We start from the raw sequence: 15165 nt of genomic DNA on the forward strand, positions 1-15165 counted from the left end.
GGATTAAGGTTTGTTGGTGAGCCAAGTTAAAAACCAACGTGTGTAAGGGTTTGATTGTGAGCCCGGGAAAACAATCGGGGTTGGTTCTAGTCGGTGAGCCTGGGAAAACCGACCGAGTTCGTTGTGAGCTCGTAAAACAACAAGTTTGGTTGTGAGCTTGGAAAACAACCGACTGTAATCCAAGGGGGGTTATAGTGAATTCCCAAGTGAGACTTGGGGAGTGGACGTAGGAGCAAGGGTTAGCTCCGAACCACTATAAATCTCGGTGTTTGTGTTGGATTGTCTCTTCTTCTACCCCTCATATCTCTCACTGCACTTAGCTTAAATTAAATAACTTGCAATAGTTTTTTAATTAATCATCCATAAAGTTTTAAATATCTAAATTAATTTAAAAACCCAATTCACCCCCCCCCCCCCCCTCTTGGGTTGTCTATCTGGGCAACACTGTGAGATATGGCGGAGATCACCGGCCCCACTACCAGACTCGGTGGGTTCAGCACAGGACCTGATGCAGTTATTGAGAGACTCCATGAGGAGTCCTAGATCTGTTGAGGATGGGATTCTTAGGGCGTACCTATCCTACCATATATGGTTGGACAGGAATGCTGGTATATTCGAGGGAAGGCGATCGCCTCCGTGGATGGTGGTGGATAGAGCGGCGCGTCACGCGAGGGAGGTTATTGCGGCTACCGTTGTGGTCTCTCTTGGGCACCCCCACCCGTTGGCTATCTCAAAGTAAATTTCGACGGCAGCAGGTCAGCGGATGGCGCGACTGGAGGAGTTACTGTAGGACCACTATGGTAGGATGTTTGCTGTAGGTGGGCGCCGGACACCTGGGCTCACTGTTGTTGGGGCAGAGTTGCGGGCTGCCTGGGAGGGGTTATCCTATACCAAGCAGGTGCTTGGTGTGGAGCGGGTGCACCTTGAGGGGAACTCAGCGGTGGTGATCGACTGGATCCGGGGGGTGGACAAGTATGGTGATGGTCATCCCCTTATCCAGGAGACACGCAGATGGCTCAGTCGATGGGCGGCTTTCAGGCAGCTCATGTGTTTAGGGAGGCGAACAGGGCTGCAGACTGGATCGCCTCCTATGTCACCCGGCACTCCGGAGATTTTTTGTAGACGTCCGGATCAAATGTTCCTTTTGCTTTGTTGTCTTTACTTTCCCGTGATCTAGATAGGTATACACAGGTTAGACTTATATGAATGAGTAGCCACTTTTACCAAAAAAAAATATATATTTTTTTTATTTTTTAAAAATTTCTATGGATGTATCTATATTTAAATAATTTAATTTATCAATATTTTCTTTCGCGCGCTGCATGTCTGCACCTCGGTGGTCCGGCGGAGGAAGAGTATCGTTGCAGGTTAAAGCGCGTCCGTTCACTTCGGCAAAAAGTTAAAGAAATGCCCTGACGGGGCAAAAAGCGAACTGGCCTTACACGTGATGGATATTTATACGCTACGCGGGCCCCTTATTCCATCCAATCAACAGACCGTCTCCTTCGTGGGCCCCACCCACTAATTGGTTCTGACTTATCTTCTCCCCACTCGGTGAAAGGCTGGATGAGCGTCTCCACCCTCCAGGACGAGCACCATTCGATCACACGGTCAGGATCGCTTCGCATCCAAATGATCTCGGAGCTAGTGGAAAAGGTTTGACATCATCGGTAAGAGTATAATTTTATTTCCGCGGATATTACTAGAGAAATTAAAGCATTTCTAACGTGACAGTCAACATTATTCTATTGCTAGCAAGTACATATTCCAGTGTAGCATTTAACGATTATTCGTAGAACCTGCATGTACACTGCTGTTATCTAAGAATATCTGAAGAATTAAAAGAATGTATTCGTTTGATTGCCGGTGAATAAATGGGAGACTCGAAAAATCAGAAGAAATCGAGTTTTTCTCCCAACTTAAGGGGGGGGGGGGGTTAGTGATGACAGGCATGGAGATGACAAAAGAGGCTATGCCACCTAGATGGTCCTGATTGGTCATACAGGCTGGTGGTAATGGGTGGGTTGAGATCTGATTGATGGTGATGAATCACAAGCGACGGCTATTCTATTTTATTTCGAATCAGATGAGCTTTTACCTTTTTCAGAAGTTTGGCATCACCAGCACTTTCCTCTAATTCCTCGTACGGCTGCATTAGAGGGAGATAATATAAAAAATAAATTGAGTACCGCACAGGGATAATGTTGGGGATAATCTTATTAAAACAAAGTGGGCAATGATACCTCATCAACCCAAATAACATGTGGAAGCATTCCTTGTACTCGATGACTATTTAATTGAAGTAAAGAAATTTCAACGGGACCTTCAGATCCACTATTATTCTACCTGATCGGTGACATGCCGTTGGGATGTGCTTGTAAAAATATTGGCTTCCTGTTTGCCAGTTGTCTGAAAACATACATATTGGCTTCGCATTTGCCAACTGTGTACCCACCTTTCCACCGTGAAACCGTTTTTGTCTGGTCCTGACATCAAATCCTAGAGGAAGATTCCATCGGAAATGATATCACCTTTGTCCAAGACAAGATAATGGCATGCTTGAATTAGTTTGGAAGGAAGAGCGTTTCTGCCTGCACAGAAACTAGGACTGTATGCACGCCTAGGAGATAAAGATATTCTTATTTAGTGCAGTGAAGATCCAATGACTCTTATGATCGCATCAATACCTCATGATTTGCATCTATATGTGAACTGAGGCGAACGGAGTTAAGGAGATGCCCCACCCAGTGATGAGCTTTAGCTCTCATTTTTAACCTGCCAGAAAAATTTCGTCCATTAAACTGACAAAGAAAGAGGACAAGCTGGCACCGAGGATGAAATAGGAATTGTAATTTGGGAGCTAATATAGGACCTTTTCTCAAATAATATATTGCACAGGAGCAAGATGACATGCAAGTCCAAAAACCTTGGTGCATAACGCTGCATGGTTTCTGTCATCCAAGATTCTCATTTGGTAAAGAGGTGTTTTTGATACAGTAGCCATTAGATAAAATGGAAATTGTACATAAATTTACAAAAAATATACCATATATTCCCCATTTAATGAGTTTTCCCAAGACTGTGAGGTCACTAATGAGAGGCCATAGATTGAAAGGTAAGGGGTGCACCACTTGATGCATGCCAAAACACAGAAAGCAAGAGTGACAGGATAGGCTTCCGAAGTCCCGGAACACCAGGTAAATCAGGACATTCTGCCAGTCAAATTCATGGGGTTCTTTATAAGCGAAGTTCAGAACATATTTTGATATCAGGAAAATTAATCCAAAAAAAGTATTAACAAATATATTATTCAAAATATAGATAGTATAATATGTGGTCAAACAATTACAGACGATCAGAAATAACAATATAATACTTTGATAATAACTTTTAGATAATACCAAGATATGTGTATTATGTGATTAAATATTCTTGTGCAACTTAATAACATTTAGAGAGAACAAAATTTTACCTTGCTCTGAGTTTCTCTCATATATGCAGAAACTTACATATTAGAGGGAAATGCTTACGAGAGAACATTGGTGAGTTTAATTCACACATGCACATTTAACCTCCTAAAAGTCAAGAGTGCAGAACTGAGAGAGCCATTTACTCCATGAACGAGTATCCAAACAATTTTGAAGAAAACATAGGCAGTTAGCATAATAGAGGTATGCTCAATGAGGCAGACTTCCTACAGTATGGATCTGAATCATGGACATCATCACCAGCAATCACAAACCAATGAATTCTCCAGCAAATTCCTCGATCAGCTCCAAAAATATTGAAATAATAGGGGATAATTCAGCCATTCTTAGAATTCCTATCAACCTGAAAAAGCTCGAACCGCCTGGGATATCAACCGGCAGAACCTTGCTATCATTGAATGTCCACCTTGAAGGTTCTGAATGGCAGCCATTATTTCATTTGACACTGACATTGGCAGTGTTTCCTGTGTCCCAGATATCTTGAACTGCAGCTCAGATGGCACAGAGGGATAGACAGCACTGTTTCCAAACAAAAGATCATTGAGGACCATTCATATACGAAGTTTGTTGCTGAAGTACTAAACTCACCAATTTAGATTGGTCATGTCAAGAATCAGTGGAACCTTCCACCCCCTCCTGAAATTCATGAAACAGAGCTGCAACTCAAGTTGGCCCGCTGAAAACAATGCAAATGCCAAGTGATCATTCATCATTGTATTAAGTACACAAAGATGTCTGTCTGATTCTTGATAATATGCCCAAGTCTTCAGCACAATAATTGGAGAACCAAAGCAGGCCATGGTGTAATAAAAAGTCTATTTGAGCAAGAGGCTGTCTATAATGCAGAACGCATAATTATGAAGCAATGCGAATTGAATGAACCAAATGAAACAATCAATTTACTATTTTTAGTTTTCCCAATATTCTGCTATCCAAGTCAGATATGAATCAGAGCAATAGCTAGTACTACTTCTTAGCCATAGCCACAAAACCCACTTTAGACAACATGGGGTCGTCTTTATAAATCCTCTTTCGCCAATCATTCCAGTTAAAAGTGCCAGATAGTCTCATCTGAAGGCGGGAAAATCTTATGGTTTGTAAATTAATAAGCAAATATTCAAGGAGAAAGTAATAAAATTAAAGTATCAACTCTAACTGAAAATGATAAATAAAAAAAAAATTAAGATACTTGTTGTCTTGCTTGCTCACAACTGCAGAGTTCAGAGTGAGTGCCCAATTTCACTCCTCTATTATTGCTTTACCTATTTTTTTCTTTCAGACATTTTTGTGTAAGCATTAACTATCGGTCACTGTCTCTAAAGAAGTCTTAGAAAATTTCTGATATGCAACAGTTATGTAACTTCTAATGAAAGGTGAGTGGATTGCAACTTACTAGTATTAAAGAAGTAGCAACACAGACCAAAAGACAAAGTTTCATCATACAAAGTTCCTGCAAACGTCTAACTTGGTACTCTGATTTTTTTGCCACAATTTAGATATTATAAATAGTTGAAAAGAAAAAGCAATCAAATCCTCTTGCATGTAGAGGAGAATAGCATACAACTTATCCAGAACTTTAAACATAAATAAATAAATAAAAGCGATATAAAGTGAACATGACTTACAGGGTTGAGAATGGAAGGTCGAGTGGGTCAAATTTAGCAATTCCATTCTTGCAACTTGAACTTCTTCAAGCACATCAACTAAGGCACCAAGAAGCAAGCTAGTTTCCTGTACAAATGGCTAGCATGAGTGAGAGTGAAGGCTCAAGAACAGGTTAAATGAAATGTAGTGCCATAACAGGAGACTTGTACGCTAACATCTACAGAATGGTATGAAGTTATAGGAACGAAGCAAGAATTGTAAAAAAAGTAGCACCAACAGAATTTGACACATCAGCGACGGATGCATACTAAGATCCAATTCCAATAAAAATTTGAGTTCAAAAAAAGCCCTGAGAACTAAGCAGTCTCGTAATCTCATAAAACAAATATTATGATTTCACAAACCTATATAGATGGGATAAAGTTTTAAGATTGTCAATGACTGAAATGTGTGACTGTGGGTATGTTCATGTGCGGTGCCCAAGTGACTGAACATTAAATGAAGATAAAATCACACACAAACACACATGCACAAACACACACAGAGAGAGAACAATATTATGAAATTCTTACGTGCATAGCGGCTGACTTTTCCCTTATTCAAGTCAAAAAGATCATGTGGTCAGTTTCATGAGCAACTCGGACACCCACCATACCCTTTGCGCTATTATACTGTATATGATATATAAAAGCTAAATCTACCATCCCATGCAGCACAAGAGAATGACCTGCGGACCAAAAATTGGCATATTATGCAAAGGCAATGCCCTCTGTCAAGACTCTAACAAGAAGATACATGGAAGAGGCATGACTATTACTGTATGCTCATGTGGTTAGTTGAGCATGTGCCCTCTGTATGCATTGAGAAGTGGCAAGAAAATCACTTTGAAGACCAACCCACTAGATTGGATCTGGGTTCCGGTAAGAACTCATTGGCTTAATCAAACTTATTTGTTGCTTCTTGATTCCATTTCTACTATTATAATTAGATTGCTGATATTTGACACTTCGCTTCACTTTTTTTTTTTTTTTGAGCAATACCCAGGATTTGAATCCTCGACCTCTTGAAGGGCAAGCCGTTATGGGTGAGATGCCAACCAACTGGGCTAGTAGTAGTTGGCCTTTCTGGATATTTTGGACTCACAATTTTGCCTCTCTCTTTGTTTTCATCCTCCTTTATGCCCTCCAGTTGTTCTCTGTTTTCTCATACAAGTCTTGCATTGGAATTCAATGTTATGCATCATAGACCATTAAACTATTTTGTTTGTCTCTTCCTATTAAAAACTCACTTCATGTTTGTGGAGTCATAGACAGCACGAATCCAGATTTCCCTACAGTAGCTAACCAGAGGCCATCCTTGAGGAGCACTTGCTATACACTCGTGATGTGGCACTCATATTTCTCGGCTTCCCATTAGAACTATTTATATCTCCAGAGCACAAGCCATCTGGAATCTGAGTCTAGCCATGCACCTGAGTATTAACAGATATGCAAGAATTATTCAGCACAACAGGGATAAATTGTGCAAGAGTTTTATTCCATGATTATGAGGGTTGGCAGTGGGCCAAGTCAATTACCCATATCAGCAAGCACAAGCCCTGGCATGAAACTTGAACAAACCCATCAGTGGTATGGCATTGACAAACCCGAACCTGCTGATCCGAGCCGAACCATCTGACCCATGTAAAAATATCCCGTATTTAAAAAAAAAAAAAAACCATATCATTGACCTGACTGTATGTAACAGTTTGAGGACATGGCATTGGTCTCACGATCTTAATTAGAAAGATCAAATGAGTTGTGGCCTGGTTGAGGATCAGACATAACTGAGAGAAGGGAAAGAATATGATGATTGGTACCTCTTGAGTGAGATAATGGGAGGAGGGATCTTCAGGTTGAGCAACCCAATAGCTTTGGGTGTTTTTATCCATGTGAAGCTTTTTTCAAAATTAAAAAAAGTAATAAATAAAGAGAAAAGTTCAGGTAACCTGTGAGGAAGTCTAAAGATTGGTTAAAAGGAAGAAAAATGTGCAACCAAATAGCTAGCATTTACTATTCTGATGCGCAACTTAACTAGTTTCTTATTCACCTTATAATTAGATCTCATTAATTATCTATTATCAAGTTAAACCCAGAACTAACTAGTTTGGCAGTAAGAATATATTATGCTTAAAGAAGACAGAGGCCGTCCATGTGTGAAGCATATTCTAATAAACTCACAGGTTAAGTTTGCAAGAGAAGGATATGCAGAAGAAAAAAATTCCAAGTGAGGCCTACATGGTTCTATCAACATGTGGAAACTGAAATGAAAACGTTAACAATTAAAAAAAATTGAATAAAGGTCAAAGTGGCTTACCAGTGTCTTTTGCTGAAGACATTTTGAACCAGAAAGTCTGTGATCACCCTTGGCTTTGAAAACAAACTCAAAGGCTGCACAAGCATTCATGTTTGGGAAAGTCTGGACAACATCACATTAAAATAAGCAGATAACCCCTAAATGTTTTATTTAGACTACAGTATGATATCAGAAGCGGACAGTCAACAATAAGACAGGGTATCCAACATAATGAGATGGTAACTCTAGAACCTTTTCAATGTTTGAATCATTTAATGAGATTTTGGCAACTATACTTGAAGTTGGGCAGCCATTTACTGTAAACCTGTTAAAAAATACTTAAGCAAACATGAGTAAAACATAGAACAGCAGTAGGCAAATATTTTTATTTATCTTACACTAGGAAGGAATAATAAGCAAAAATTAGCCACCTCTGGAAGAGTAAATTGCAATAGTTGAGAACAATGTCATGTTGATAATTACTTTGCACTATGTCGCTCAACCCCCATAGCTAGAATGAACCAGAACTCCATCAGCAACACAATATAAACGGCTGTAGCAGCACAATGAAAATAATGTCAGAGGAAATGGAAAGGTTTACCTGCAAATCTTGGTTAATGATCCTACAGCTTTTTCTCTTTTCTAAATGTTCTTTGGCAGCTTTAATAATCTCATCACAGTTCAAGTTCCCTTTTATCTTGCAACAAGCAACAAGAGATTTCACCAAGTGCTCTACTTTTTGCTCCAGCATTTTGACTTCCTGTCTCATTGATATCACTCTGCTATGTTGCTCCTGGAAAACCATCATCCACAGACAAGTTTAACAATCTCCATACATGCAAAAAGCAGTTTATGTGGATTAATAGGCAAAGAAGTCCTCATATATAAATCTTTTTTTAAAGTCTCATGATGTCAATAAAATAAATCAGACTAATCGTCCATGAAAGACCATGATATGCAAGAGTTGAAAATGGGTGGGCAACAGTGAAATGGTTTATTTATCAAATTCAAGTTGAAGTAAAACAGGCTCAGAACACTCATAAATAGCAACAGGGTAGTTTCAGAAATCTGGATATGGCTTGCGCTTTCCATATTCAGCTACAGCTTGCAGCCCCCCACCCTCAAAAAAAAAAAACACCAACAGAAACAAGGGGGAAAACCTTTTCTCTTTTGCTGCTTGTGTGTGTCTTGAAGTACCTTGATCAAATGAAGATGGTGTAGGATTGCATTTTTTTGTCAGCAGGGAATCATAAATAAGTTCTGAATATATGAAATAAAATTAAATTCAAATGGGTATTCCATATAAGAAGCATGCCAAAACTTAACCTAGTCATATGAAGATAATACACGCCCACATTCAACCACTGCAACTTAGCCTGGTTGTAGTGAGAAATGTAGAACGTTCCTAGGTCATTTCTTGCCTGTCTCACACTATAACTGGACATCTGTAGCCTAGGGGCAACAGATGGCAAGTTGTAGATAGCACATCATTTTAGTGACAAGAAGATGAACTTACATTAATTGGAGAGGTGAAAAGCAACGAAGCTTGTCCAACAAAACAAAAGCTCAAATCTCCAGCTTAAAATGTTGGGGCATCAATAGGAGCAATAGATGAGTAGATACAATGATGAAAAGAAGAGTTCATATGGCATGCATGCAAGAAAAGCAGGAAAACTCTAGGAGATTTGTGATGGTTTCAAGACTGTACAAATAGTGAAGGATTGTGCTAGAATAGAGTTGGATATCAGTAGATAAAGAAGAAACAATAAATGTTCACATCATAAGTATTGCTTCAAAAAATGGGCCAAACAGCCAATCTATATGAGTCAAGTGAGGCAGCTCCCATGAAAGTCAACTAAGGCCTAGGTGATTCAAGATTAAGGAGCCATCTAGGTTGATGCAGGAGCCGAAGCAGTATTCCAGCACGACGACCTGGCATTTAAGAATGTTTATTCAGGTCTGGAACAACTGAAAGCAGCAGTAGAATTCCATTGCATTATCATGCCCCAATTTAAAAGAGCCTTAGGCAGAGAAGGAAAGAGAGAAAAGGATAGAATACAATGACTAGATCTGGTTATGACAAAAGCTAATGGCAGGGTTTCCTATTATGTCCCTTCTTAACTTCCTCTTCCTCCTTTTCTTCCTTCTCTGCCTCCTCTTGCTGACCTTGTTCTTTTCCCCTTTTCATTTCACTTGCAATGGTGCAGCAGTGGCTGCAGCCACCAAAGGAAGCACCGGAAGCTAATGCATGTAGCAATTGCCACTTCAACGGTCAACAATTACAACAGATAATGAAAGCAGAAAAAGGGGAAGGAGGAAAGAGGAAAGAGGAAAGAGGGGAAGGAATAGAATATAAAAAAGGAGATATAAGAAAGGAGCTGAGGCAGAAAACCAAGAGACATAAACACACCATTTATGGTTTATATATTCCAAGTTTTTGAACTATATTTCTTTTCTTTTGGTTTTTGATTAAAGTTCCAACATTATAACAATGTTGAGATACCACAATATGATCACTGTTACTCTTATTTTACTCTTTCAACATCAAATGATATGTATTCTGAGGCTTCAGTGAATTTTGAAACCAGAAAAGATAGCCCAGTTAGAATTATCATAAATAACCATATCGCAATGATTTAAATAAAATAACTAGAACATGCATACATTGGACATAAAAACATCCATACAAACATTCCACAGAAACAGAGTTAAAACGGGCAAAATGAAAAAAACTACAAGAGCAATTACAAACAAAAACTTTTAGATGTTACAACATAGATGCGAAATTCATCAAAACACATCACCAGTACAATGACATTTGTAATTCATGCAAAACTGTAACTACTCAGGCTAAATAGGTTACAGGAATTTTCAATTTTCCATGTTACCTGATTTTTACTACTAGAAATGGATGAAACTGAGTGAAGATGGTCTTCCTTAGTTTTAGAAGCTCTCGTACTTGGAAGAGAAAGCTGTGAAAACATTAATTTTAGATTACAGCATTCTCGAATTCCTGACTGAGTTAGCTGGGCTTTATTCTGCAACCAAAACAAAGTTAGCTGAATTAGCAGCTAACCACAGCTTCAGAGCATTAAAATGCTAAATAAACAAGTAAAATCCTACATGCAATTGATCTAGCTTCACACGTCTAAGCTGCAGTTTTGCCTGCTCATATAAAAGCTTGTCTTGCAATGATCTCACTTCAGCTACTCTGGATAGCAATATTTAATCAGTTTTTACACTTTCAAAACAATACTATTCCTTTGTCTTTGAGAGATGGATACAAGACGGGTACCCTCTTTTAAAAAATTGAAACTGTACCTCTGATGGTGCAAGTCACCCAAGCGATCATGGTTTCTCTGCAATAACAATCAAAAAGCTCTTGGTTGGCCATAACAAAGATTGGTAGATTAGGACAAGCATTGTGACAGTGCCAATATTCATTTTGTACACAATATTACCACAGTAATAGGACTAAACTTTGCAAAAGACTTTTTGTTAAATGAAAAAAATAAACTCATGTCCATACCAGGGAAGCTGAAAGCCTCTCATATTTTCTAGCCATTTGCACCTCAGCCAACATATCTTCCAAAGTATCAAGCTTCACAAAAAAAACAGTGGGAAAATGAGATAAAGTGCACAAGCTGAAAACATATTATCAGGAAATTCAAGAATGAATTGAAAAATCAAGAAATTAACTCATTGGATGCTATTTAGTAAACTAAAGGACTTTTGTGATTGAAAAGTATATCAACAATTAAGATAAAAGTGATAAACTACAAGCTGGTAGCTATTGTGCTCTGCTATTCATTCCAGTACAAGGTCATGTATCTCTTCTTGATGAACTCGGATCCTTTGAACCAATTTTGCACATCTTTTTTCCAGGTCATCTCTTGAATCATTCAGCCAAAACTAAACCCTGTACCTTACATGGGCTAATCCTAGCTTTCACTAACTACAACTCAACCATTTCATAAAGTTATTGTAACAACATCTCATCTTAGTGCTAATTCATCTTAGGGAAATTCTATCCTCAATTTTAGCATCTATTTACAAATACAAAGAGCAGTTCAACAAATTCTTTAGCCACATGCATTTCCATGTCTGTCGCACACTTAATGCCTTGCAAAGTGCTATTTTCTATAAAAGCTTCCAGCTCGCATACCCAATGTGTAAGTATCAAAATGGTATGGAACATACCTCTTGCAAACTAAGTTTATGCACGGATGGTGAAAATACTAGTTTTGTTGCCTCAGATACTTTGGAGAACATCTGCAAAATGCAAATAAACGGCAATAATCCAATGCAGAAATCTTAGATTTGTTTAATCTAGAAAGTAATTCCTAATGCTCCTGTAAAGAGCAAAGGAGAAATGATAGAAATGAATTAAGTATTAAAAGACAAGCTACACATATACACTAGTCCAATGCATCGCTGGTGATTGGCCTCCAAAATCATGCGCTTCATTGTTGCATTCCCACTGACTTCCCAAAGAAAATCCAGATCCACTAACTGCAACTTTAGGTGAAATGTGTGGACTCTCTTGTGTTCTGCTTGTTTTACTGGCACGGTCTTCATCCATGATAAGATTTTGTTCGCTTCTTCTTTTCTTTCCAAACAGATCAAAATCTTGAACAGAAGTTGATTCTTGAACAGCATGGAAATCCTGATGGTCAACTTTGTAAGCATTATCAGAAACCAGACTATTTTCCTTGAGCTTAACCATAGTCTGCCTTGGAGATGAACCATGTTCACCAGGGATAGAGACCACTTCAGTGAGGCTTTGAGAGATCAATGGACTCTGGTTGATTTTTGTTTCTAGGTTAGATGAAGATACGGCTTCATTTAGTTTCAGAGTTTCACTGGATGCTTCATTTTTCTCACTGTGTGTCGATTCCCTAATGTCATTCCCTGAATGATTTAGTTCAACACTCACTCCATGTACTCTGTTCTTTTGAACAGAACTCATAAAAATCTCTTCCATGTTCATAACAGGGACACCCACAAGTTTTGCACTGGGGTTATTACTCATCCTGTCCAATGTACCTTCCTGGTCAAGTGGCAAATGATCCTTTCTTGGTGTTGCTACTCTGGAATTGCTAAGTCTTGGTGTCTCAGGAATTGTGAATTTCGACATGCGATTTTTAATAGCTGAAATTCTCTCACCATGTTTTACAAGTTCCAGCTCCAAAGTGGAAGGAGGCTGTTCTCTAGCAGAACCATCTATTGATTTTCCTATGGAAAGAACAGTAGGATCAAGAAAAAGCCGTTGCCGCTTGGCACGTAAAGAGGATACAGACCCTTGTGAAGGAGACTCAAAGGGTTGAACAGCATTTTTGGGGGTCTGCATTCCACAATCAGATTCAAGTTGTTGTTGTTGTTGACCATCTGCGATCATCAATGCAGGAACCGGAACTTCTCTGGCAGACAAAGGGGAAGAATTGAAGAAGTTTTGGTTTCCACTTAGTTGATCTTTAAAAAGTGCTTGGTGTACATGAGCAGATTGTAAAATGAAATTGCTCCGGGACCCTCTATATGGAGGTGAGAGCATGTCAGAATTTTGAGCAGTGGCTTCCACAGTATCAGACTGAATTGCCTCATGAACAGCTTTGCAGAAGCCCTTACCAATGGGAGAAACTCTTTCCTGCAAGTGATTCAGAATGTTTCAAATTAACTATCTGGCCAGCATATCTAAAGTGATACTTCTAGTTTATAAGATTTTATTTTGTGATTTGAGTTAGAACAGTCCCTTTTTAATGAAGATCAAACTATGTGAAAAGTTCACAAAGAAATATTCCGCCTGCTGAAAAAAAGTGCAAAAGGATCAGACTAAATAGATCTATCATATGGGCGTAAAAGCATGCACTCAAATGAGAGATGACAAGACTAAATTCCAAGAAATGGAAGTATTAAACAGTTGCAAACAAATGTCAACTTGAAAAATAAGTTGATGCAAGTAGCCCTTTTCAGTAAATAAATATCAACCTTTTCTAATGAATACATACACATGCACGGACACATGCATTCAGTTTATGCTGGAATAAAATCACAAGGTGGAATCGAACAGAATCTACAGGCTTCTCACCTTTGTTTTTTCATTGTTTGAGTTATCCACAGGTAGATCTGCTCTTCTAATAGGAGAGAGGTGTTCATTATCGACCTGTTCGGTGACAGCACCCATCGAAACATCTTTTGAAAGATGTGGACCAACACATTGATCATCAGCCACAACATCCGGTGCAGCTGCATTACTAACATGTCCTTCATCTTTTGCAACCACAACTACACCTATATGTTCATCAGAAGTCATGATTCTACTGTCGCCATTTGGAGAATTGGACTGCATGCACTTGTTTACTTCATTCAGTAGCGCTTCTGATGTGGGTGATAATTTTGCATAGTCATATCTACTTGTGTCATCTCCTATCAAAGTCATACTACTTGAGCCACCTTCACTGCTACTCAGCTTCCCATCAGAAAGCTTGCTGCGAGCAAACAGCTTCTTGGATCTTGCAGGGACCATGTGGTTCCCAGTGTCAGCAGGTACTGTATCTCCTGTTGGCGTCCTGATGCTTCCTGTCGAGTTCGCAGTGCGGTCGTCTGGGGGAGCAAGATTACGGAAATGCAATGAAAATGTTGTGGAATCCAGAGTAACATCATGATTTTCATCGTCTGATATTCCAGCTCCAGAGAGTCTTCCCGATCTAATAAAACTCGTTGATACGGGCCCAAAAAAGTTATCATCTGGTCAAAGGGCACAGCAAGGATCGAGAAGGACTTCAACAATCAGTTTCTTCATTAGAAAGTGAATTTTATGGATAAAATGAAATTTTTGAGAGAGGAGACTAGTCAGATCAATTATTTCCATGGTCGAATGGAAATTAATAGGAATTTACAAAGAAGACGGCAATCTGCAGAGGTGACTGTAAAATTTTAATCAGAAGATGAACCAAGAAAGAAATTTCACAAATCCACTCGATTGAACACATTAAGCAACAACTTCCAGCCGGGGGAAATTAGGGAAAATACTGTGAAATTGCATTTAAAAAAAAAAAACAACAATATTACTAAGAATACCATCATTTGAAGTCAGGGATCCAACGGCGCTTCCAGGTGACGAGGAATCCATGTCCCTCACGAACCGCTCCTGTTCTCCGTCCTCGTCCTCGTCGTCCTCCTCTTCCTCGCGGGCGAAAGCCTTGGAATCATCGCTATCTGACTGCTCTCCTTGGAACCCTACCACTTCTCGGGAAGGCACGGGGCTGTCGGTGGAGGCCGGCTTGGAGTCCGGCGGGGTCTCGAAATCCTCGTCGCGGTCGAAGACGTGGACGGCGGTGATCTCGGCGAAGCTCACCCGGCGAGAGCGCTTCTTCGCGATCGTCTCGTCGTCGAGCTCGCCGGCGCTCCGGAGCTCCTTCCCCTCCTCTCTGGAATCCATGAATTCCGGCAAGAATGAGACCGGGGCTCGAATGAATGCGCGACGTACCGGAGCCGGGGTTAGGGTTTCGGAGTCGTTCGAAGGTGGGGGGTTTAGAGGGAAACTAGGTTTCCTTTTCCCAGTTACTAAAATGCCCGAATTTTTTATCTGAAGGATTTGGGCGGAAAGACGTTTGAACGCTGTGATCCGGGATTGGAACAGGATGATGTACGTCCCAAGAAAAGTAGTTGGATATCATGTAAACCGGCTTTCTAGAGCGGGGGAATGGGAAATTTAGTCCCAGGATTCCAGGAAGGAAAC

The 15165-nt window shown here is 39.7% G+C and overlaps 2 protein-coding genes across 10 annotated transcripts; both read right to left on the reverse strand.

The window, feature by feature from the left end:
• Nucleotides 1-1284: 1284 nt before the first annotated feature.
• Nucleotides 1285-3735, reverse strand: LOC120110906. Of its 6 annotated transcripts, none has more exons than XR_005512029.1 (6): nt 3473-3735; nt 3047-3212; nt 2873-2951; nt 2688-2775; nt 2244-2499; nt 1285-2149 (listed from the first exon to the last, which is right to left on the reverse strand). XR_005512029.1 is itself a non-coding variant. In XM_039126890.1 (6 exons), exons 1-6 carry the CDS (start codon nt 3491-3493, stop codon nt 2063-2065), a joined length of 594 nt encoding a protein of 197 aa, XP_038982818.1. In that variant the 5' UTR covers nt 3494-3735; the 3' UTR covers nt 1285-2062. The 6 variants fall into 6 exon arrangements, 2 of the variants coding, with proteins under 2 accessions (XP_038982818.1, XP_038982824.1); XM_039126890.1 differs by having other exon boundaries at nt 2347-2499; XR_005512030.1 differs by having other exon boundaries at nt 1286-2149; nt 2244-2531.
• LOC103723554 lies at nt 3497-15165 on the reverse strand. 4 transcript variants are annotated; one of them, XM_008814507.4, is made up of 15 exons: nt 14505-15158; nt 13513-14171; nt 11845-13071; nt 11628-11699; nt 10957-11028; nt 10749-10786; nt 10551-10638; nt 10316-10465; nt 8029-8220; nt 7859-7938; nt 7680-7752; nt 7449-7550; nt 5114-5219; nt 4077-4164; nt 3497-4007 (listed from the first exon to the last, which is right to left on the reverse strand). In XM_008814507.4, exons 1-15 carry the CDS (start codon nt 14863-14865, stop codon nt 3827-3829), a joined length of 3489 nt encoding a protein of 1162 aa, XP_008812729.1. In that variant the 5' UTR covers nt 14866-15158; the 3' UTR covers nt 3497-3826. The 4 variants fall into 4 exon arrangements, 1 of the variants encoding a protein (XP_008812729.1); XR_606666.4 differs by lacking the exon at nt 3497-4007 and adding an exon at nt 5666-5820 and having other exon boundaries at nt 14505-15165; XR_003382972.2 differs by lacking the exons at nt 3497-4007; nt 4077-4164 and adding exons at nt 6382-6564; nt 6670-6766 and having other exon boundaries at nt 14505-15165.

This window comes from Phoenix dactylifera, chromosome 1 (assembly GCF_009389715.1).
Source record: "Phoenix dactylifera cultivar Barhee BC4 chromosome 1, palm_55x_up_171113_PBpolish2nd_filt_p, whole genome shotgun sequence".
In the NCBI taxonomy this organism is placed as follows: domain Eukaryota; kingdom Viridiplantae; phylum Streptophyta; class Magnoliopsida; order Arecales; family Arecaceae; genus Phoenix; species Phoenix dactylifera.